The 22,806-nt window shown below is 41.6% G+C and overlaps 1 protein-coding gene across 17 annotated transcripts in view; it reads left to right on the plus strand.

Annotated features, from left to right (window-relative positions):
- The window catches only part of AFDN (afadin, adherens junction formation factor), a 137,527-nt gene that overhangs the window by 67,276 nt on the left and 47,445 nt on the right, over positions 1-22,806 (plus strand). For 12 of the 17 annotated variants that reach the window (XM_041745343.1, XM_041745325.1, XM_041745329.1 and 9 more), the window contains 11 exons: positions 921-1,015; positions 2,114-2,376; positions 7,935-8,004; positions 11,821-11,939; positions 15,958-16,019; positions 16,142-16,347; positions 18,271-18,291; positions 19,025-19,170; positions 19,457-19,551; positions 19,975-20,240; positions 21,547-21,690. In XM_041745343.1, coding sequence (XP_041601277.1) covers positions 921-1,015; positions 2,114-2,376; positions 7,935-8,004; positions 11,821-11,939; positions 15,958-16,019; positions 16,142-16,347; positions 18,271-18,291; positions 19,025-19,170; positions 19,457-19,551; positions 19,975-20,240; positions 21,547-21,690 — 1,487 coding nt within the window. The remainder of the gene's footprint in view (positions 1-920; positions 1,016-2,113; positions 2,377-7,934; positions 8,005-11,820; positions 11,940-15,957; positions 16,020-16,141; positions 16,348-18,270; positions 18,292-19,024; positions 19,171-19,456; positions 19,552-19,974; positions 20,241-21,546; positions 21,691-22,806) is intronic. The other 5 variants (XM_041745332.1, XM_041745340.1, XM_041745339.1 and 2 more) reach the window with 1 other exon arrangement.

Raw genomic sequence — 22,806 nt, forward strand, 5'->3', positions numbered from 1 at the left:
GTTAACAACTCTGAAATCAGAATGAGTCTTTGATTGACAGCCTGTGTTAGGTTGAATATAGTAGGTGAGAAGTGAATGAACATCAGGGTGTAAATGGACCAGATGTCTTGGCACTGGTTCTTTTTCCTTCTCCGCACACCAACCCCATCATAGGAATTCATGCACAGGGAAGCCAAATAATGGTAGCAGTTCACAGAGGTATTAAAAAAAAAAACAAAAAAACAAAAAAAACATTGTCCCTTTATGTCCTTCCCTCCCTACACACACACACACACACACACACACACACACACTCCACTCCACAAAGCTAAGCACTTTTAATGGTAGTTGTTACTGGAACTTAATGTCAGGAATGGGCATTGGAATCCCTTGGGGAGATTATGTGTGTGGGCCCCACCCCTAGAGATCTTGGTCTGAAGGTCTGGATGGGCTGGGAAGTTGTGCATTTAAAATCTCCATCAGCGATGCAGCTGTGCCCTGTCAGTCCATCCATACGGTGCCCTGTGCTATATATATAGGTGGCAGGTTTGCTCTGAAAGGAAGGTCTATTTTTGCTAATCTTTATCTGCTTAATAGAATTGCTCTTCAGAGCCATTAACAAAAATCCAGGGCTGCATGGTGGAGAAATTTCTTTTTATGTGATAAGAAGAATGAATGTTGGTTATGGATGTTAATGTTAGCCCCTTAAATTGTATTAAACAGAAGCTGACGTGTCTGTGTCTTAATTTGAATTTTCTATATTCAGTTAGTTAAATTGCATGATTTAAGTTTGGAGAACTCTTTGAAATGAAACCCTGAGAATTGAGAACTGTTATATCATTTCTAAGATAAGCTTTTGTTCGCTTGCTTTGTTGGTTTGTTCAAATAACGTGATGAGAACATCAGACTTGGCAAATGAAGCTCTGTTCTTCTCTCCGCAGATGGCTCTGACTCCAGAGATAAGCCCAAGCTTTACCGCCTTCAGTTGAGCGTTACTGAGGTTGGGACGGAAAAGTTTGATGAGAACTCCATCCAGGTGCGCAGGCGTGCTGTAGCTCTCATGCATTTTGTAGTTCTTACATTTGGGTAGGTGAGGGCACCTGGTATAGGGCCTGCTGCACAGTAGCAAGTGCAGGAATGGACAAAAATACCCACCATTTGCTTCAACGTGGATGGAACTGGAGGGTATCATGCTGAGTGAAAGTCTGCATTTTAATATAAATAACTGTGTACTTTGGGCCACTTTCCTTTGCTTCAGCATGAACAGAGCAGCCTGTGAAATTATGTCCACTCCACCTTGGAAACTTGGCCTGGTTGTGGGGTTCTTCCGAGACTTGGCTTTTCTCCAGAAGGTGGTGATAACTCCATGGGTCTTTATCAGGGATGGAGGAGGTAGCCTGCCACCGGGTCTGATGCCCGTAGCAGTGGGCATTCCCTGAACTGTAGTCACAGTGTTAGCCAATGTGGTTCTCAGGTATTTCGTTAAAACAGCATAGCGTGTTCTTTAAAGGAGGAAGGCCAGGTTCATTACCTGACCCATCTCAACTCACTTCGGCAAACTGCCCTTCCCCTGTGCTGTCATATCCCAGCTATGAATGATGGGTCAGGTTGTTCAGTGTCATTTTTAGTTCTGGCATCCCTTCTTTCAGCACAGCAGTAAAATGCATAAATAGAATTTGTGATCCTAATGATCTGTACAGATTTATTCTTGACTATCTCATAAATGTTTAAGATGACCATGTACTTCTCGATTCAGACTTGCAGGGTGTCTTAAACAAGTTACTGGATGCCAAACATAATGTGTTCAATTACTTTGACACTGTTTTGATAGTGTTTGTTTATTTTTATACTGTAGGAGGAGAATCCACTTAAGAAGTATCAGAAAGCCAGTTTATCTTATATTTATATAACAAAAGAAGAACTCACTGTTTTGAAATTCTGGCTTCTTTGCTTTTACGAAAGCTCCACACCCAGTGTGGAGCCCAGTCCAGGGCTTGAACTCATGAGCTTGAGATCAAGACCCAAGCTGAGATGAGGAGTCAGCTCCTTAACCAGCGGAGCCTCCCAGGCGCCCCTAAGATTGTTTTTCAATACGGTGTCCTTTATGATGGAAGCTTCTTTGATTTTATTTTAGCTGTTCGGATCAGGAATTCAGCCCCACCACTGCGACCTCACAAACATGGATGGAGTTGTCACTGTAACGCCGAGAAGCATGGATGCTGAGACTTACGTGGAAGGACAGCGCATCTCGGAGACAACCATGCTACAGAGCGGGATGAAAGTGCAGTTTGGGGCGTCACACGTGTTCAAGTTTGTGGATCCCAGCCAGGACCACGCTCTGGCAAAGCGATCTGTGGATGGAAGCCTGACCGCCAAGGGTCCCAGACATAAGCCTGGGTAATTGCTTTAAGAGTTTACTGTGGTTCGATGATGTGTAGTGGAGTCTGAATTAGGCATACGTTACAGGTGGTTTCATTTTTAGAAATTCACAGTGGGGTTCGTTCTTGTTGATCTGGGTTGGTTGCACAGGGAAGAAGAAGAAACTTCCAGGCCTTAACTTCATCGCAAAATTGGCAGTTGTAGCTGGTTTTTAAATTGGTTTCAAATCTTGTCTTTTTAGCCAATAGTTTATTCTTTTATGAGGAACTGTGATATTTTATGGAACAATCCCATGTAGCTAAGTTTTTGCTGAGGGTTTTTTTCTTCCCTGTTGGTAGTAATGAGACACACTGAGCTCTTTAAGGAATTTAGAATATTTTAGCTCCACCTAGTGCCTTTGTGAGGACTGGCAGTGTGACCAGAAAACAACAGTCCTCACTGAGGACCTGGGAAAACATTGATGGGGGAGGGAGTAGGACTTCCTTTATGGTAATGGTGATTATTATTGTTTTTTATTTTTTTATTTTTTTTAAATTTTATTTATGAGAGAGAGAGAGAGAGAGAGGCAGAGACACAGACAGAGGAAGAAACAGGCTCCATGCAGGGAGCCCAATGTGGGTCTCCAGGATCACGCCTGGGCTGAAAGTGGCGCTAAACTGCTGAGCCACCTGGGCTGCCCAGTAATGGTGATTTTTAAAGGAATATGCTATGTGCCTCCATTATCACCCATCTTGCAGGCTGCTGGGGCATAGTTTTGGGGCAACAGCTACCATGGCCCTTCCTGCAGGCTCTTGAAGGGTCCGCAGAGTCTGCTAAGTGGAAGCCCTCTGCCCCAAGCCCTGCGGATGCCACATGTGGGTGGTCTTCAGGCTGCTGCCTGTCCCACTGTACTGTGCTGGGACCTCACTTTCGTTAGCCTCCCAGAACTGATACTCTGGGGCGGGCAAAAGTTTGCAGTTTCTTCCTTTGGTCTTTTGCCAGTTTCTCGGCATTGTAAACTCTGCCTCGATCCTTCCTGGTGGGTTATCAGTTCATTCCGTGTCCATCTTGAATCCTGGCCCAGGAAGAGGATAGAAGGCAGCTAGTACAAGGAATACTTTATATCCTTCTGTAGGACGATACTTTGTGGATCATCACACGTGGTCTGGTGGGCAACAGGGGATGGAAAATGTCACGGGCTGGGTGAGACCTTCTGTTCCCGGCCGCTCACCTCCAGCACCATGGTTTGGCCAAGGACCCATCCCTTGGTTCCCAAGGAACACTGTCATGGGCCTTGACTTCTCAAGAAAGCCCATTTCTGTCTGACTTTCAGCTTTAAACGGAATGTGTATCTAAACTCATCCTTCCGCTTTGTGTCTGGGAGGACTGTGTGTTTTATATTCCGTTCTTAAGGTTGTATTTACTTACAAGCCATGTCCACATTTCCTGCCTCTCGTTGTGACGTCTGTGGCCCCTTTGCTTTAGCCAACAGTCCTATTCAGATGTTTTCCATTCTGACACTCTATTCTTCAGGCCCATGTCTCTCTTTCAGCACCAGATGGGGACAGGGTGAGGGGTATCTGTCTGAGAGTCTTACGTGCCACTTAGCTGTATGATGTTCGGTCAAAGAAATCGGTTCCTTCTGGCCTGGTGCATGTTTTCAGCGATGCCTATGGTTATTCCCAATCATGCTTTAATTCCTGATTCCTAAATCAGATTTATTTTGATGGTAGGGGTTGCTGTGCCTATCAGACTTTGCCTGTCCCATCACTACAGCCGTCCAGTTCTGCTCGGCGAGGTCGCTCCCTAGTTGTCTCGCCATAATCGCACCTGCTTTGGAGGCCTCCAGGTGTCTTTTCTCATCTTCTCTGGCCAAAAGCAGAATCTTATTAAGAACATAGCTTAGTTTTCTTTTACAGGAGTGTGCAATGAAATTTTAGGTTTATTATTGTTAACATCTTTTCCCTACAAATCTAGTAAAAACTGTGTAGTGGTTGAATATGCCAGTACTTACATGTACATACATAAATTAGAACTTTCTTTTCTTTTTTTTTTTTTTAAATACTGATTTTGTTCTGTCATCAGACTGTTACACACATGTCTAGGTAGATAATCCATGGGTGTTTTTCACAGCTGTGTTTGTGATATGTTATATACATATATTTTTTTTAAATGATCACCATAATAAGTCCAGTTACTATCCATCACCATACATTGGTACATTTTTTTTTTCTTGTGATGAAAACTTGCAAGATTAACTCTCTTAGCAACTTTCAGATATGCAATACAGTATTAACTGTAGTTTCCATGCCATATATCACATCCCCATGACTTATATTTATTCTATAACTGGAATTTTTTTACCTTTTGACCCACTTTACCCACTTGCTACCCCTGCCTTTGGCAACGACGAATCTGTTCTCTGTGTCTATGAGCTTAGATTTTTTTTTTCTTTTTTTTTAGATTCTACATGTGAGATAATATAGTATTTGCCTTTCTCTGTCTGGCTTATTTCACTGAGCACATTGCTCTCCAGGTCCATCCACGCTGTGTAAATGGTAAACTTCCCTTCTTTCTTATGGCTGAAATACTTCATTTTATATATATGTGTATGTATGTTTATGTATATATATATACTTATTTATGTAATTTTTATATAAAAATATATATATAACACTCTGTAACTAATATATATATTTTTGATGGAGTCCTTAGGGTTTTCTATAGGTAATACCATGTTATCTGCAAATAGTGACAGATTTATTTCTACCTTTCCAATGTGGATGCCTCTTATTTCTTTCTCTTGCCTAATTGCTCTGTTAGCTCATCCAGCACCATGTTGGATAAAAATGATGAGAATGGGCATCTTTGTCTTGCTCCTCCCGATCTTAGAAGAAAGCCTTCAGCTCGTCATCATTGAGTATGATTTGGCTGTGGCCATGTCACATATGGCATTTATTTCGTTGAGATACATTCCCTCTATACTTGCTTTGTTGAGAGTTCTTATCATAATTGGATATTGGATTTTGTCAAATGCTTTCTCTGCATCTGTTGAGTTGATCCTGTGATCTTCATCTTTTCTTTTTTTAATATGGTACATCACATTGACTGATGGGTGGATGTTGAACCTTCCTTGCATCCCTGGAATAAATCCTACTTGATCATGGTGTGTGATCCCTTTAATGTAATGTTGAATTCGGTTTGCTAATATTTTGTTGAAGATTTTTGTGTGTATGTTCTTCAGGGATATTAGCCTGTAATTCTCTTTTCTGGTGCCCTTGTCTGGTTTTGGTATCAGAGTAATGCTGGTCTCATAAAATTAGTTTGTAAAAGATCCCTCCTCTTCTAGTTTTTGGAGACTTTGAGAAGGATTGGTAACCATTCTTCTTTGAACATTTGGTGGAAGTCACCAGTAAAGCCATCTGGTCCTGGACTTCGGTTTGTTGGGAGGATTAATCTGTCTATTCAGATTCTCTATCTCATCATGGTTCAGTCCAGATAGTTTGTGTGTTTCTAGGACTTCATCTGTTTTTTCTAGGTTGTCCAGTTTGTTGGCAAACTGTTGTTTATAGTGGTCTGATATGTGGTTTTATTTTTGGTTATCAGTTGTAAAGTCTTCTCTTTTCATTTCTGATTTCATTTCCTTCCCTCTAGTAACTTTGGGCTTTGTTTGTTCTTCTTTTCCTAGTTCCTTGAGGGATATATGATGCATGTATTCTTTTTTTTTTTTTTTTTGATGCATGTATTCTTAATTGCAAGTTTCACGGTCAGTGTCTTCAAAGCCTTAGTAATGGTGTATGTATGAGCAAAGTAGCACAATTTGATGTTGATGGTCAGTATGGGACTTCTGTTGATACATTCAGTGCTCTCCTTCATCTCTTCATGTATGTATACATCTAGCCTGCGTTCTTGGAGCACAAGTGTCACATGTCATAGTGCTCTGAGCTGAGGTGGCCAAGACATGGTTCTTATCCTCAGTGGTCATTCTTAGATAATGTCCTCAGAGTCATGAATGAGATCATTTTGTAATCATTTATGTATCTATAGAGTGCAGTATAAATGTGTCCATGTTAAACTTTAAGGTCTTGTTAACTCTGGGGGAACAATAACAAGCTTTGCATGGTATTGAGTAAATTTGTTATTTTACAAGTGGAGTCAAGAAGGCTTGTCAGGTTATATTTGTGTACATCAACAGCATGGAGTTAGGGGTAGGTGCGGTGCATGTGTAGCTTTGATAGATGACAGGGAGGTGAACTATCTTTTCATTATCAGAGACAGAATGACTAAAGTAAATTTCCCATTCTAACCATTAGAGACCAGGAGAACAGTTTCTATATTGTGTTACTATCTTGGTGACAGGATCGCTGACAAAGTATGGAGCCTCAGGAAAAGCTGCTACTTTCTCAACTTCCTGTTGAAAGTGGTATCGGGACACCTGGGTGGCTCAGCGGTTGAGCGTCTGCCATTATCTCAGGGCATGATCCCTGGTTCGGAGATTGAGTCCCACATCAGGCTCCCTGCATGGAGCCTGCTTCTCTCTCTGCCTATGTCTGCCCTTCTCTCTCTCTCATGAATAAATAAATAAATCTTTTTTTTTTTAAGTGTTGTATTATTTTGCATTACAAGATGATTTTATTTTCATAGTGATGACATAGAAGTGGAGTTTGTACCTGGTTTTCTAATTTGAAAAACAATTTTGAACTTTTATATCACTTGTGGTTTCATCCTATAAATTGGGCTTAAGTACAAGTTTAAAGTCACCACAGTGCTGTGAAACTAGAGTGTTGTCTTTAAATAAGAAAAAGATTGTCATTTTCTTTTTATTATCTTGGGAAGAAGCCCAGGGAATTTAAGCACTAACCCATCCTGTTGGTTTCCAGGTGTTTTAGGGCTCTTTTTTTTTTCCTTTTTTTGGGGTCTCTCCCTTGGACTAGGATTAATGGGTGGATTACCCTCATTGTGCCAAAGAACCATAGCTTGTTTCAAGTGATTGACTCTTTAAAATGAGATTTTGTTTATATTCTGAATTTTTCATAATGATGGGTTTAAAAGTTTGGTATTTTTAAATATTCTAAAAAATTGTTTAAAATAAGGTAACTCCTAATCTGATTACTAACATTATATAAAAATTCCCCATTTCTTTATCATAACTTAAGTAGTGGTATCCATGAGCTTTTAAAAAAATCATCAGATTAATTTGTGAGGATGGCAGCTCAGGTCCTGTGCCTTACCCTTCTGTGGACACGGTTGCCTTCCCTATGTCAGTGTGTGGGCTCTGGCACCATAGACATATGCCCTTCGTTTGTGTGCCATTATGTGATGAAGTGGCTTGCTTTTTCCTTTTATGGTTTTTTCAATTTATTGTTATTAAAATATAGTCTTAAAAAATATCCTGAGAATATTCAGGATATAGCAGTAAGAAAAATGTAAAAGTTTTAACAGCTTTTGAATTCTCTAACATTATATGCTGTGAAAATAAAGTGATTTCTTGAAGATCTTTAAATTGGGATATTTAGCTCTTTTCTGTTATTGAGAAAAAGGATGTCTTCTCATTTGAGAGTTATTAATTCTATGTATTTCTTTTTTTATCCTGAAAGAATTGTTCAAGAGACAACATTTGATTTAGGAGGAGATGTTCACAGTGGAACAGCATTACCAACAAGTAAGGTAGGTCATTTACGTGGCCCGACAGGGCTGTTTGTGTAGAGTTATAGGACACTATGGATGCACTATTGCTCCTACGCTCGTAGAACTAGTGTGAGCACAGACCTCACAGTGGTCTCTAACTGAGGGGTGTCCTAATTGGTGCTGCTGTGTCTCATAGTGGTAACGTAGCAGGGCCGAGGCCAGGGATGTGTGCTTTCTCCAGGCAGTGTATCCTAGGTTCATCCTCTGTTGAAGCAGCTCTTCTGGGTCTGGCGACCTCTGAAGATAGCAGACTTTGCTCTCATCTACCTGCCACCTTTCTTTTTCAGGCACTTTGCTTCCACAGTTCTCTGTTATCTTGCATCATCCAGGAACCTACGTCCTCATTTTGGTTATCTATTGTTCAATAGCAAACCACCCCAGAACTTAGTGAACTAAAATAAAATAGCACCTGTTTTATTTACTAACTGTCGTGCATTGTGGTTTGGACTGGCCAGGGCTGTTGGCTTGTTGGACTTGCTGGTGGTCACTGGTGTTGCTGCATCAGCTTCTGGTGTGTTGGGTCGTGGCCCAGCCGGCCTCCCTGTCCCCCTGTCCTCTCCCTGAGGGCAGCCAGATGTTTCAGGGCCTCACAGAATCAGGGAGTTGACAGGCCTTCATAGGCTTGGGCCAGAGCTGGCACCCAGGTTCAATTCCTTCACCTTCCACTGCCTAAAGCCAGATAACGGGCTTGGTGCAGATTCAGAAAAGGAGCTACTCCGGGTGCGGCCTGCCAAGGAGCCATCCCCACCGGCTCAGCACCTCCTGCTCTTAATCACCTGTGCCAGTCCTCCAACCATTGCCTCCCGTATTCTGCTGCTCTTCATCACGCGTTTTCTTGAGGAATCGCTCTGTGGTCCGCCTCTTGTTGTTCCATCATCTTCCCTTGAGTCCCACATCCTCATTGGGACGGTGCTTGTCACCAGCTCTGCTCACACCCAGATAGCCTAGTCTACTGCCTGAGCGAGGTCCACACCACTGACCTGGGGCATGTTTTTATTTCCACTGCAGTGTGTCACTCTCCCGACCTCTCCCCCCTTGGTGTTCCTCCTCATGCTCATCTAGGGGTGGCACCTCCTCCCCCCTTCCTCCTCTGGACTCCTCCCATTGCTTTCTGACCTGGGCACCTTCCCTCCTGTGTATGCATATTCCTGGGGATCTTGTGCAGTCAGGGAGTTAAAATATATCTTTATTTTCATGACTCTCCATTCTGTCTTTGGCCCTGACCTCTGCAGACCTCACAGGCTTGCTGGATGTAGCTGTGGCGGTGTCTGACATGTATTTCAAGTGGAACGTAGCTAAGACAGACTAGATTTTCTTTCTCAAACATCTTTCTTTCTTTCCCTTTTCCTTTCCCATCTTAGTAAATGGCATCCTCATCCACAGTGTTGTCCCCACAGAGGTTGGTCACTGCTTATCCTGGTTCCTTCCTTCTCTCAGCCTCTCCATTCCGTCGTTGGCAAGTTCCATTTGCTCTTCGTCTGGAATAGTCTGCAGGTGCCTGCCTTACTCCATCGCTGCTGTGAGTGGCCTGCCATAGGCAGGAGATCTGCATGGCTTGGACTTGGCAGCCTTTCCTCTGCTGCCCTGGCCTGTCACTCTTCTCCCTGATGTTTTGAAAATATAAATTCGATCCTGTGACTGCCCGGCTTTCACAGCCCTTCATCCCACATATCACACACTCTTCCCTTTGGCTCGCACCACTCCCTCTGACCTGGCTCACCTTTCCCCTTGGCTTAGCCGGCACCAGCCACATTGGTGTCTGTTCACTGACCGCACACCTCTCTCCCATCAGAAGGGTGGGGCATGTTTGCTCTTCTTTGAATGTTCTTCCCACTGGTTTTCATGCAGCAGCCCCTTCCCAGTGAGACCTCAGTTCACACATCAGCTCCTTGAAGAAATCTTCCCTGACCCCCCAAGCATAATTATACCTTATTTTAAATTCTTTGTGCCAGCTTGTATTGCTGTCTGATACTTCTCTTGTGTGCTGACTGGAAGGTGAGCTGTGTGCAAGCAGGGATCTCACTTGACACATTCACTGCTGTGCTGCATGTGCTCAGAACATGCCCAGGGCATGGAAGAGCTGCAGTAAAGAGCTGTTGAGTGACTGCATGAGCACATGCTCTTGGAACCAAATGTGACTTTCTTCACAAAAAGCTGAGTTTCTTAGGAGCACCCGGGTGACTCCATCAGTTGGGTGTACAGCCCTGATTTCAGCTCAGGTCATGATATTGGGGACACGGGGTTCAGCCCTTTGTCGGGCTTCATGCTTAGCAGGCCATCTTCTAGAGGATTCTCTCCCCCTCTCTCCTTCTGTCCCTCCTCCCATGCATGCAGCTCACACTCTTTTTCATGCTCTCTTTCTAAAACAAAGAAATAAAATCTTTAAAAAAAATTTAGTTTCTTATAGAAGTGTAAACTAGTATTGAGAAAAGTATATAGTCAAAACAGAAAACTTGGTAAATTAAGAAAAAAACATACAGAAATGAAAAGCATTCACCTGCAATTTATAGCTGGCTATTGGTAACATCTTCATGGATCCTTTTCTGAACTCTTTATGTTGCAGGTGTGTTCATTCGTACACTTTCAATTAAATATCTGTGTGCACTTGCACGCACACACTTTACTTTCCTTTAGCCTTTGGTTATGATTTTGTAAGTGTTTTATTCAAAAATAGGCTAAAATTATTTTGTTTGTAATATGTAAGCTTATAAACATAACCTAGTTTATCCATTCCCTTTTTATTGTTCACTTATAACAGTTTTTTGTAGTCTGTTGCCATCCATTGACCAAGCATTTTTATTTCTGTAAATGTATTTATGGAAGTAATCACTGTGTGTGAAAAAAAATATATATTTACAAGCATGCTTGTCAGGACACCCTGTCCTGGTGAACATTTTAAGCAATGTAATCAAAGATTAGTTCAATGAACTTTGGTGAACAGACAACAAAATGTTACACAGCCATTACAGTTCCATAACATAAAAATATTTTAAGATGTTTACAACATAGAGTATTTTTTTACAGGGTAGGTTGTATAACCTCATTTATGGAAAATAAGAAAAACTAAAAAATATAGCCAGGAGTTACTATCTGGTTGGTAAGACAAGAATGATTTCTATTATCAAGCTCAATTTCTACAATAAACAAATAAAATGAGAAATTTTACATAAAATTTTTGCTTCAGTGATTTTCTTTGTATAATTTTATTGATTCTGTTCTAATTATTTTCTTACTGATATAGGTAGCTTATCCATTTTGTCTGCCGTAGGTTGGTTAGGGATGTGCCCTGCTTGGAAGAGCTTACATGTACTGCCCTGGGCTGCTATAAATGTGTTGTTTCTCTGTTGATTAAGGGCAAGAAATAAACCAGTTTCTGTACCAAATTCTTCACTGGGTGTTGAGCTGTGATGAGCAGATATTTAACTCCTTAAGTAAAACAAAGACCTTGACTTTTCCTATTAGACATACTCTCTCAGCTCTCTCCTGGTTTAAAAGAACTTTTTGGAGTAGTCGCTGTTGTTACTGTACTGTGTACAGAACCCTGGTGTATATGTACCACTTTTCCCTGGCTGTTTTATTATTCTTTCAATGATGGTGTGTTTGGGGCATTCCACTGTGGGCATGACATCCTCCGTGTTGCTGCTCCTTCTTCTGGTCTGTGCTCCTCCTCTGCATCCCTCTCCTGCCGTCCCCTGCCTGGCAGCCTTGCACCAGAGCCTCACCTGCCACAGGAAGTGTACGCTTGGTTGGTTTGCATGGTGTGTTTAAACGCTCTGTGTTTTCCCCTTGGCTTAGAGCACCACTCGGCTGGACGGCGACAGGGTATTGTCTGCCTCCAGCACAGCGGAGCGAGGGATGGTGAAGCCGATGATGAGAGTAGAGCAGCAGCAGGACTACCGCAGGCAAGAAAACAGGTAGGATATACTGCTTTTCTGAATTACAGAAGATGTGAAAGTATTCCTGGAAAGGGCTTGGGATAAAGATTATTGACTCTATTGACATTTAGCTGACATTTTTAGGATGTTAGTGGTATTTGAAAGATTATTTTCTGTTCATGTTACTGAGCTGAAGTAACATAACTTCATGAGTGGTTGTCCTCCTGTACCACGGTGTCCTCCACCCAGCTGACACGGGAGGGGCTTCCAGTTAAAAATTTTAACAGTCTCTATTTTAAATGTGCTATTCTGTAAAACACGGAGAGAGGAAGTTTTTCTAGGTTTTTAATATTTGATAATTTTTATATTTAGTTTATGTAAAACTAATCATTTCACACATTTGTAAAACACGGAGAGAGGAAGTTTTTCTAAGTTTTTAATATTTGATAATTTTTATATTTAGTTTATGTAAAACTAATCATTTCACACATTTGTATACAAAATCCTCACGTATTTAAATATACAAAGCCAAACATGACCGAGGCACATTTTTAGAATTTACCGAGTGCCATGTTACGGGGTCGTACACCCTGGGGAAGTGTGGGGGGGGGGTCTCTTATCTCCTCTGTCATTGTTCTTGCCTAAGTTTTTTGAACAGAGATCTTCTGCCTTTTGTGATTTCTTTTTCTTATGATTTTTAAGTACACGTTACCTTAATGAGAATTCTACTTATTGCTTAAAAATGTTGCAAAGTAATGTCAGTGCCTCACACATTGAAATAACAGGTGATGAGCTCCAGATCCTGATGAGCTTCATCCGCAGCATGATGTGGTTCAGGTGCTTCTCCAGCAGGGCTCTGAACCCACTCAGATGGCCGTAGGGAAATACGAGTACTGAATCACACACTCTCTGTCAGCAGTGGAACTGGAGTGCTCGTCTTTTGGTGCTCTTCAGATATTTGATGAAGCCATTCTAACTGTTCCCTTTCAGATCCAGTAACTGAGACAGGTAACTGGCCCAAGGTCACTTAATTTGGTGACAGGCAGCTGATACATTTCTTTAATTTTCTATCTTCCAGTAGAGGGCGCTGTGTATTACAAGTTTTTAATATAGTTCATCACAGTAATTCAATTTGTAGATTTATATGGGAATATCAGATTTTTTTTTAAAGATTTTATTTATTTATTTATTTATTCATGAGAGACCTACTGAGAGAGAGGCAGAGATACAGGCTGAGGGAGAAGCAGGCTGCATACAAGGAACCCGATGTGGGACTTGAAACTGGGAATCCAGGATCACGCCCTGAACCAGAGGCAGGCGCCCAACTGCTGAGCCACTCAGGCGTCCCGTGGGAATCTCAGATTTTTACCTTGTTTTTATCTTGCGCTTTTGGTTATTATTCAAGATTTTTGTTGGCTAGGTGAATTTTTTCAGATGTAATAGTAAGTCTACTTTCTCAGTCCGTACTTGTTTTTGGTGGTATGTTCTAGAATAAGATATTCTAAATGGTAAACTGGTATCAAAAGGGAGTGCCTCTGTTAAAAGGTGATCGAGAGGAAGGTATCATAGCTCTTAAACAAGTGAATAAATCAAGAAATGGGGGAGATGAAAGAAGCTGATTAGGGTAATTCTTTTAGGTCAAGCAAAATTAATGAGTATATATAAATAGTTGATAAGTAATGTAGTATGTTAGTACAGGGTCAGGTAGCCATCCGATGGTTCACTGTATGTTAGAATTGACTGTATCCTGTGAATGAAGATTGTACTAAAGGTGTTACTGGAATTGTAGCAATGTCCTACCTTCTTGATACTATAGCAGTGATAGCAACAGATGGTTGTTCTGTTTCAGTCTGTGTTTCTCACATAGACATTGTGGGTATAAGCAATGCTTAATTCATTTATTCATAAAAATCAAAGTTGTTTTAATAGACATGTTTAAAATACTGATTTAAGTCAAGGAAAACAATCGTTTTTAGTAATGGAGTACCTTAAGTTATCACTTGATACACTTTTTAATTTTTTTGGTGAGATTTTTTATTTTTCCAGATGTGTTAAATTGGTGAAACAGATGATTGGTATGGTTCATCCAGTTTATTGCATAGATACTAAATTGAAAATAACTGCTTATCTGCAATTTTAGATGTCTATAAATACAGCAGTTAAGAGAGATATGTTACATAATTGGACATTTAAATTCTATTGTTTATAAGAGCTTTTTCATACCTAAATTGTTAAATCCAAATTATTCAATCATTGACTAAGAGACATTGAAGCCTATAATTTGATGAGAAGACTTTTGTTTTTCCTTCTGGCAGTTACAACAGCTTGAGGTGCCTTGCTGTGTTCCTCCTTGCTACTCAGTCACTGCCTGGGGAGGCGGACTGGTGGGAGGGAGCATTGCTGCTGGGAACCAATGACTGGTCTGCGGCCATGATGGGCTCTTCTCCCTCTCATCTCCTTTCTTGAACAAGTAGTTATAGGAGCCAGCTTAGGGAGTGAGCGGTTGTCCCAGTGACTCCAAACACAAAGGTTTGGCAGGTTCGCCATCATTTGTCCAGAATCAGTAGACCTCAGTGTTCCTGTTGAAAATGACGATCATTTCAATCACGAACACATTCAGAAACACCGACGGAGGTGTTGACTGTCCCTTCCTCCAGATCTGAAGCTCTCTGTGAACACTGAGCTCCGTGTTCCTCTGAGCTGATAATTACCTCAATAGTCGCTTTCATTCCCGTGTAAATCATCAAGGCCTGCTCTTTGCTTTCCAGTTAAGTTTGTGGGAAGGCACAACACATGTTTCTTTACTTTTGCTGTCAGTTTTGATTTTCTTCATCTTTTTGAGGACAGATTTTTGGAAAACTTTCCTGGTCCTCTGTTGGAGCTGAACTAAAATGGTAAAGATTTAAACTCTTAAGGAACCTAATCACTTGCCAATTTGTTAGGAGTGAGGGGTGACTTACATATATTTTATATATAAAACATAGCTAGTAGCAAACTCAGAGTGATGATTAAATTGCTTGAAATTCTAAGCACCTGTCTACATGAAATAGTAGTTCAGCTGAACACCATCCATCGATAATAGTATAAATCCAAGGTAAGGAGATCTAAACTGGATTTATAATTCTTTATCCTGCGCGTTTTAGAAATCCCATGCTTTACTAAAGGCTTCAGCTGTTGTTTGACCATAGTATACAACACAGGATCGTATTTTATGTTGTGCCCTGGTGGACACATACCTACATATGTATATGTTTGGAACAGTGAACCTTTGTCCTACCAGTGAGAGCAGGGTGATCCACTATTTGGAGAACTCTTTGATAGAAACAGAAACATACCTAATGTTTGAAGTACTTTGATCCAGAATACCTGAATATATATAAACATGAGGACAGTGCTAATTCTTAGAAGTGTTCCAAATCATAGTTGCTCTTGGTTTATATTTCTCAGCAGCCCCTTATTTTTGTAGAGTCAGGCTAAATAATGAATTGATACGACTTTGGGAAAAATTGTGAGTAGGATGTCTTCTTTTTAAAGCGTGCTTCCCTGTGAGCATCATAAAATGCTAATATGGAGTGAGTGATCATCTGCTCTGAGCTTCATCAGAAGCCAGGGCAGGGTCTGGTTCGTAGGAACTGGTTCTCCTCCATGTATGAGCACTAAGTGTCAGGCTCACTGTGGTTTAGTTTTTCTTGTGTGTCCTGGCAGTGGCTTTTCATTGTGACTTGAGCCATTGCCATAGCAGGTGCATGACAGCCTGGTTGCCCTACTCTGCATGAAATCTTCATGAATAATAGAGAATTGTGGTCAGATCAGTTCTCATGATGAAAGCAGATCCTTCAAAGAACTGACCTCTGTGAAGAGTAGGGATATGCTCGCCCCCAGTATGCTCATTTGAATAGTTGAGTAGTTTCCACGTGAACACGAGTTACTGGGCCATGTATTATTTGGAAGAACTGTATGGAGACTGTAATAATAGTTGCCGAAATCTGCATAGATTGTTAGTGATATTCTTAGCCACGTGACCTGATTTTAAGAGATGGCCACTTTCTTCTTCCAGAACTCAGGATGCTCCTGGGCCTGAGCTGATACTGCCTGCAAGCATTGAATTCAGGGAAAGTTGTGAGTAATTTCAGATTCCATTGTTAGTGAATTATTTCTTGTTCCATTTTCCTCCATCTGATTTTCATGGTTTTTTTTTGTTCTTTTTTTTCTTTTTCTTCTTTTTTGAAATCTTTTCACAGCTGAAGATTCATTTTTATCTGCCATTATAAACTATACTAATAGCTCTACAGTCCATTTTAAGTTGTCACCTACATATGTATTATATATGGCATGTCGGTATGTATTGTCAAGCCAGTACAGACCCGACGTCAGCCCTACAGAGCGCACTCACAAAGTGATTGCAATAGTCAACAAGATGGTGAGCATGATGGAGGGGGTGATTCAGGTAAGCCTCCGCCTGCAGAGCCAGTCAGTAAGTGTGCCTGTTGTCTGACACCAGTGAAGCCAGTTGGCTCAGTGTTTCCCATTGGTTACATGTGTGACTTTACCTGAAGAGTCTTTTCTGAAATGAAAATTCTATAAATAGCATTGACAATTGCATAGCTTTACAAGTTGAAAAGAAATGTGAACTTTTTTCTGTTCTTCCTACAAATGTTAGAAGTAAGGGAAGGTACTGTATGTGTAATGTAATAATGATCATGGTAAAGGTCCTTAAAATTTGCAATGGTCTCAATGTATTGAGACTTGTGGGTTTTTGTAGAATCAAAAAAAATAATTTGTTGAGGTGAATTTCACATTAACGTAAAATTAACCATTTTAGAATGACTAATTCAGTAAGCATTCCGTACATTGACACTGTTATGCAGCTACCACTTCTTGTTCCAGAACATTTCCATCACTCCACAGTAAAACCCTGTGCCCATTGAGCAGTCTGTCCTCATAATCCCTTCCCCCGGACCCTTGCAACCACCTTCTTAGAGTTTTTCCATGGTTAGAAGGGCATTTGCTCTTTTATATTGAGTGTATGATGTCAGTAGTAATTACCTGGGTTTTTTGGTAGCACTTTTATAGGTGTGATGGACATCATGACATTTCTCAATTATGATGAAATGTTCAGATTCTTTAATAAAACTATGTTGAAAGTTTAAGGAGGGAAGGGTATTCTCTTTGTAGAATGGTTCGTTTCTTTTTAAGTACTCTTCATCTGTGGTTGGTAAAATTGGCATAGCAGTTTTCCAAACTCACAGATAATTTGAAGGTTTAATCTTATGTCCTTAAAAGCAAATTTAAGACTTTTTTCAAAGTTTTTCTAAACCTCTTATCAGTGCTATTATTCAGCCACGGAATTTAAACCCTAGTCATGTATCATTGTTAAGCAACATAATTAGATGATTTGGTTGTTTTTCTCCTGTGAGGATAGTTTGAGCAAACTAGTCTGTTGATTTAAAAGGCCAAATTTTTCAAGAACTGTTTCTTTTATGTGGGAGGGGTTAGCATATGAATCTAATGGGCTTATGATTCTTATACCCAAATGAGGAAACAGCGAAAAAGGATTGTCACTTTATTTGGATCCCAGTTTGTATTCCTCTTTTACTAATTTATAAAGAAACAAGGATTTCCTTTTAGCTCAGAGCCACCGTCTGTTTTCCATCGTGTTTGCATTTCTAAAGCCAGTTTCAAATTGTGAAATTCCTGTCCTCAGACTACTGTTGATAGACTTTTTCTGCCTGAATTTGAACTAGTAAATGAGATGATCATTATCGAAATAGGTCTTTTAAACTTCAGATGTAGCCTTACTTAGTATGTGATTGGGGAATATTAAAGTTTTTAGGAAAGAACTGTAGTAATGAATGCTTTAATTTGTAAAAACCTACTTTCAGAAGCCAATTTACTCTGTTTTAGTACAGTTATGTCTTTTTTTTTTGTACATTTTAAAATTTTTGACTTTTATTTTTTATGGTTTCTGTTGGTCTTTACTGTCTCTTTCATCCCGTTAAACCCGGGGATAGACACTCCTCTTAACGTACCCTTAAGTAGTCAGACACATGGTGTCCTGAAAAGACCTTAAGAAGTCCTTTGCGTCTAGGCCTTCCCAAGAGATCCGTGCGTTCCTGTGTCCATTGTCCCGTCTCTTCCTAAGAGCCCTAGGGGTCCCATCCCTTACCGCGCCAGCACTCAGAACGTAGAACTGGCCCCTTCGGGCACGTGCCTCAGGGCCAGGAATGAACATGTAATTGGGAAGTAACCAAATGTCGTACCTTCATGTCGTACCTTCATAGTAGTGTTTTGATTTTTTTGAACTATCATGATTGTTTACAAGTTTCTTTCTCTCGTTCTGCTTGATTTCCCTCCGTCTGTTTTTCTCCAGGAAGTAGACCAGGTTGATCAGGTAGGACGTGCTGCTGGGAACTGGTCCTGGCTGTGTCGGCTTAGCTGAGTTTCTCGCGCTGCTTCCATGTCAAAACACAATACCCCAGCAAGCGGACTGGACGGTTCATAACACTCATTCAGCAACTGAAACATTGCAGTACTAAATCCTTCCTTGACTGTGCAACCTTTACCAGCATTTCATAATTTCTGCTTCATGCACTTGAGTGTGGATATGAATTGACGAAAGTTCTGTTTCTCCTCTCTTGTTTATCCTTGGTTCCTATTCTTTGGATCTCATCTGAAGTTGCCTGGCCTGCACATGTGGTCGGGAGATGATGCGATAGATCAGTACTTGATACCGAGTTGCTCGGCGTCCGAGCCAGCGGCCCGCGTATCAGGGTGGCTGTGGGTAACCGTGGATAGACGCGTGTGTACTTCACAGATTACCAGATAATGCACGATCTCCAATTGGGCGTCGGAGGGTTTGGAATCTCTGTTTTATACACTGATGCCATACCTGGTGGCTGACTGGATCCATGTGTCCATACATGAATCCTAAGAAGACGTTGTCAGTTCCATTGCTGTGAACGTATCCAAATTCCTTTGCAAATATCTGGTATCTGTGGTAAATACCCTGGTGACAGTGGGAAGGCACTGGTCTATCTCCAGCAGCTTTTCAAGAGCATTCCTTTTTTATTTGCATTCTTTTTGTTTGTCTTGGGGTTGCTTATGGGAATGTGTTCTGTCTACAGAAACAGAAGAATATTGCAGGGGCCCTTGCCTTCTGGATGGCCAATGCATCTGAGCTGCTCAACTTCATTAAGCAGGACCGAGATCTTAGTCGAATCACACTGGACGCCCAGGACGTTTTAGCACACTTGGTTCAGATGGCGTTTAAGTAAGGATCACGTTCTTGGAGATTACTCTATTCTGTAGAGATTTTCTTTAAAGGTTTTTATTTACCCTGATCGAAGATGAGTACCAAGAATCATGACTATTTGCCAAATGGGTTGACTTAAGAAATTGAATTTATTGAGCCATGTTTCAAGAATCCTGAGAGTAAGACTGTTGTATTGTAAATGGAAAATATTTCTAAATAGTATGAACTATTTCACTCGTGATGTCATGTCTGCTGATAGTGGTGTGTCTTGCTGACGTTATTAAAAGTGCTTACGTATTTTCAGATATCTGGTTCATTGTCTTCAATCAGAACTGAATAATTACATGCCAGCCTTCCTGGATGACCCCGAGGAGAACAGCCTACAGAGACCAAAAATAGGTCAGGAGGCTCTTTTTCTCCTCCTACTCTCCCTCTCTCCTCACCCTCTCTCTCCACTCTCCTTCTTCCCTCCTTCCTGTTTAACTTCATATTAATATTTAATATGCATAAGGAGGAGATATTTTCAAAATAAATGAGATAACCTATTGGATTGGGCATTATTTAATAAATAGTAACGGCCATCTGTTTTGTTTTAAGAATAGCTCTGGTTCTGGTGTGTTGTCATGCCTTTTCGGAAAATCTCCTGGGGCGAGCTGTGCTATGCATAGTTCACTTCTGTGTGTGGTTTCAGACCTCACCACTGTCTCCTGTCTGGAGAGACTGGAATCTCAGGAGTGACTGAGTAGGCCTGACCATAACTGCCGTTTTCTGAATTCACCATTCGTTCAAAAGACTCTTGTTTCATTCCGCGTCTCTGAACAGATGATGTTTTGCACACGCTCACGGGAGCCATGTCTTTGCTGCGGCGCTGCAGAGTCAATGCTGCCCTGACCATCCAGCTCTTCTCTCAGCTCTTCCACTTTATCAACATGTGGCTCTTCAACAGATTGGTGACCGACCCTGAGTCGGGACTGTGCTCCCACTACTGGGGGGCGATTATTCGCCAGCAGCTGGGACACGTGGAAGCTTGGGCAGAGAAGCAGGGGCTGGAGCTGGCAGCGGACTGTCACCTCAGCAGGATCGTGCAGGTGGGCTGTGCCGATTCTCCCCTCCCCACGGTTCATGGGCTTTGTCACCAGTGCCTCTCACCCTGTCGTGGGTCAGAATGTGGGTTCATCAGGAGAACATCAGTACCCCCTCTGGGGTTTCCCACGTGTATGGGGAAAGAAATGATGGTGTGTTGGTATGCCTGGTCGCCGTGACCGTTCACCAGCTCAAGGCTTAAACGACAGACACTGTCTCACGGTTCAGGAAGCCAGAAGGCCAAGGCCAAAGTGGAAGGGGGGTTCTCTGCCTCTGTTTTCACAGGGCGGTCTCCCTGTGCGCATGTGTCTCCCCACATGTCCACTGTTTATACAATACAAGTCCTGTTAGACCTGCTGTCCTTGCTTCCGTCAGGACCCTTTCTCCAAAGAAGGTCACATTCTGGGGTATACGGGGTTAGGGCTTCAGTGTATGAATTTTAGGGAACACAGTTCAACCATAACAAGTGGTAATCAGTAGAATAAATATCCTGAGACCAGTGGGTGTATTTTGTGAATCTCCATACTGGATGGATGGATTCCAGTTTCAAACTGGATAATAATTTGCTCTTTAGCCTACGGAGCCAGGTGACCACAAAGCAGAAACCTGTAGGGGATGCACAGAAGAGAAAGGGCGAAGCACTGAGTGGTCCTCACATCCCAGAGGACGGGAGCAGGAGATGGAGAAGGGGGCAGAGGAGTGTCACAGCTGCATGCTAAGAGCTTGGCCAGTTCTCCGGGTGTCCCTACGGAGCCCTGGACTAGAGATGGGTTTTACAATCAAGGAAGTGAGGGTCAGAAGCCTCAAAAGTTACTGCGGGTTTTTGTGATTATTATTACAGTATATAATTTTGTGGGGTTTTTTTTCAGTTTCTTAATCTCTTTTAAAGTTAGTATAGAAGGAGGGCACTTCCTCCTTGGATCACATTAGGTGGCTGTAAAAAGTCATTCCAATGAAACTTTCCTTAGACTCCAGTAATTGGTGATCAAATGGCCTTGTAAATGTTTACAGTTACTGAGAGAATTCTTTTAAATGATTTATGAACATAAGTAATTGAATTTTATTTATATTTTATATTAGTAAAATATAAGTACGTACATATTTTAATAAAATTAAGAAGCCATCTGTAAACCTTTACTAGACGACGGGTTTTCAGTTCAATTCCATGTGAATGGAAGTGTGTTTCCCTAAAAAAGATTCTGGATTTCAAAATCAAATGAGCAAGTTATTACAGTTTTAAGTGTTACATTAAGGGGAATGCTTATAAAACACTTTTGAATCATATCTCCTGTTATTTATTCTTTTAAACAGGCAACCACTTTGCTTACAATGGATAAATACGCACCTGATGACATTCCAAATATAAACAGTACCTGCTTTAAGTTAAATTCACTGCAACTTCAAGCCTTGTTACAGAATTACCACTGTGCACCTGATGAGCCTTTTATTCCCACGGTGAGTGAATGACAGCACATTAGCCACACAGCGTGAGACATGTTTGCATAGGGAAATTTAATTTAAAAAAGCAGTTGGGGGGGAGTGTTTATAATAATTACTTTATTTCTTTAATAAAGTTCCTTAATCATCTTGTAAGATCGTATTTTGTTGGTATTTGAGTTAGGGTTTAGTACAAGAAGTAGAAAATACAAGCATTTTAAATAGAAAAGGATTGAATTCAGGGAATTAGGTTCTTGGAAAATCATTGGAAGGACTGGGGGAGAGGAAGTTAAGAAGTTACCCTGGTGCTACTTGAGAGTCAGAGGCCCAAGAGCTCTTGCTACAGCCATAGGCATCCTTGTATTGCAGGCACAGAGTGTCCCCTCACATCCACCTCACGTCCTCTTATGCTGCCGACAGCATGCTGCGCAGCAAGAGGGCCTCTCCAACCCACGCAGAGGCATCAGACTGCTAGGAATCAAGGTTTGGCATTCATGCCTCTCAAGAGGAGGAGTAGAGGGTGAGCAGCCTGCCCACAATGTGTACTATAGCTCCTATTCACAGAGTGAGAAAGGCTGCAAGCACTTGTCACAGGGATAAAAGCTGCTCTACGCAGGAGCCCTGATAAGGGAAGATCATCAGGGGGATGGGGCAACTTCTAATATTAACTTTATGCCAACAAAGGAGGTGTACAGAGTCACCCAGGATCAGAAATCCGCAAACACTGACCGACACAACAGTGTATCTATCGATGGTCCTGTCACAGTGGCAACAAGGGGTGAATTTGCACTGCAGATGAAATGCACTGCGCCATCTGCACAAAAGTCAGATACAGAGAGATGCAATTGGCTTCCATCAGTGTGGGTTTCAAGAGCAGGCACAAGGGATCTGTGGCGGTAGAGGCCCAGGAAGCTGACCTTGGGACGAGAGACAGGGTAGTGAGGGGCTGCTTCTCCCCCATGAAGCTGCCGTTCCTGGAACTGCTGGGGGAGTTGAGGTGCTGTGTTCACATCATCAGGCTGTACAGGTCAGGTTGGTGAATTTTCCCCTGGATTGGCTGAGAATCGATTCTTTTGTCCTGATTGTTTTACATTTAACGTTGTGTGAGCTTTTTCTGTCATTAAAAATTCTATA

This window comes from Vulpes lagopus, chromosome 2 (genome assembly GCF_018345385.1).
Source record: "Vulpes lagopus strain Blue_001 chromosome 2, ASM1834538v1, whole genome shotgun sequence".
NCBI lineage: Eukaryota > Metazoa > Chordata > Mammalia > Carnivora > Canidae > Vulpes > Vulpes lagopus.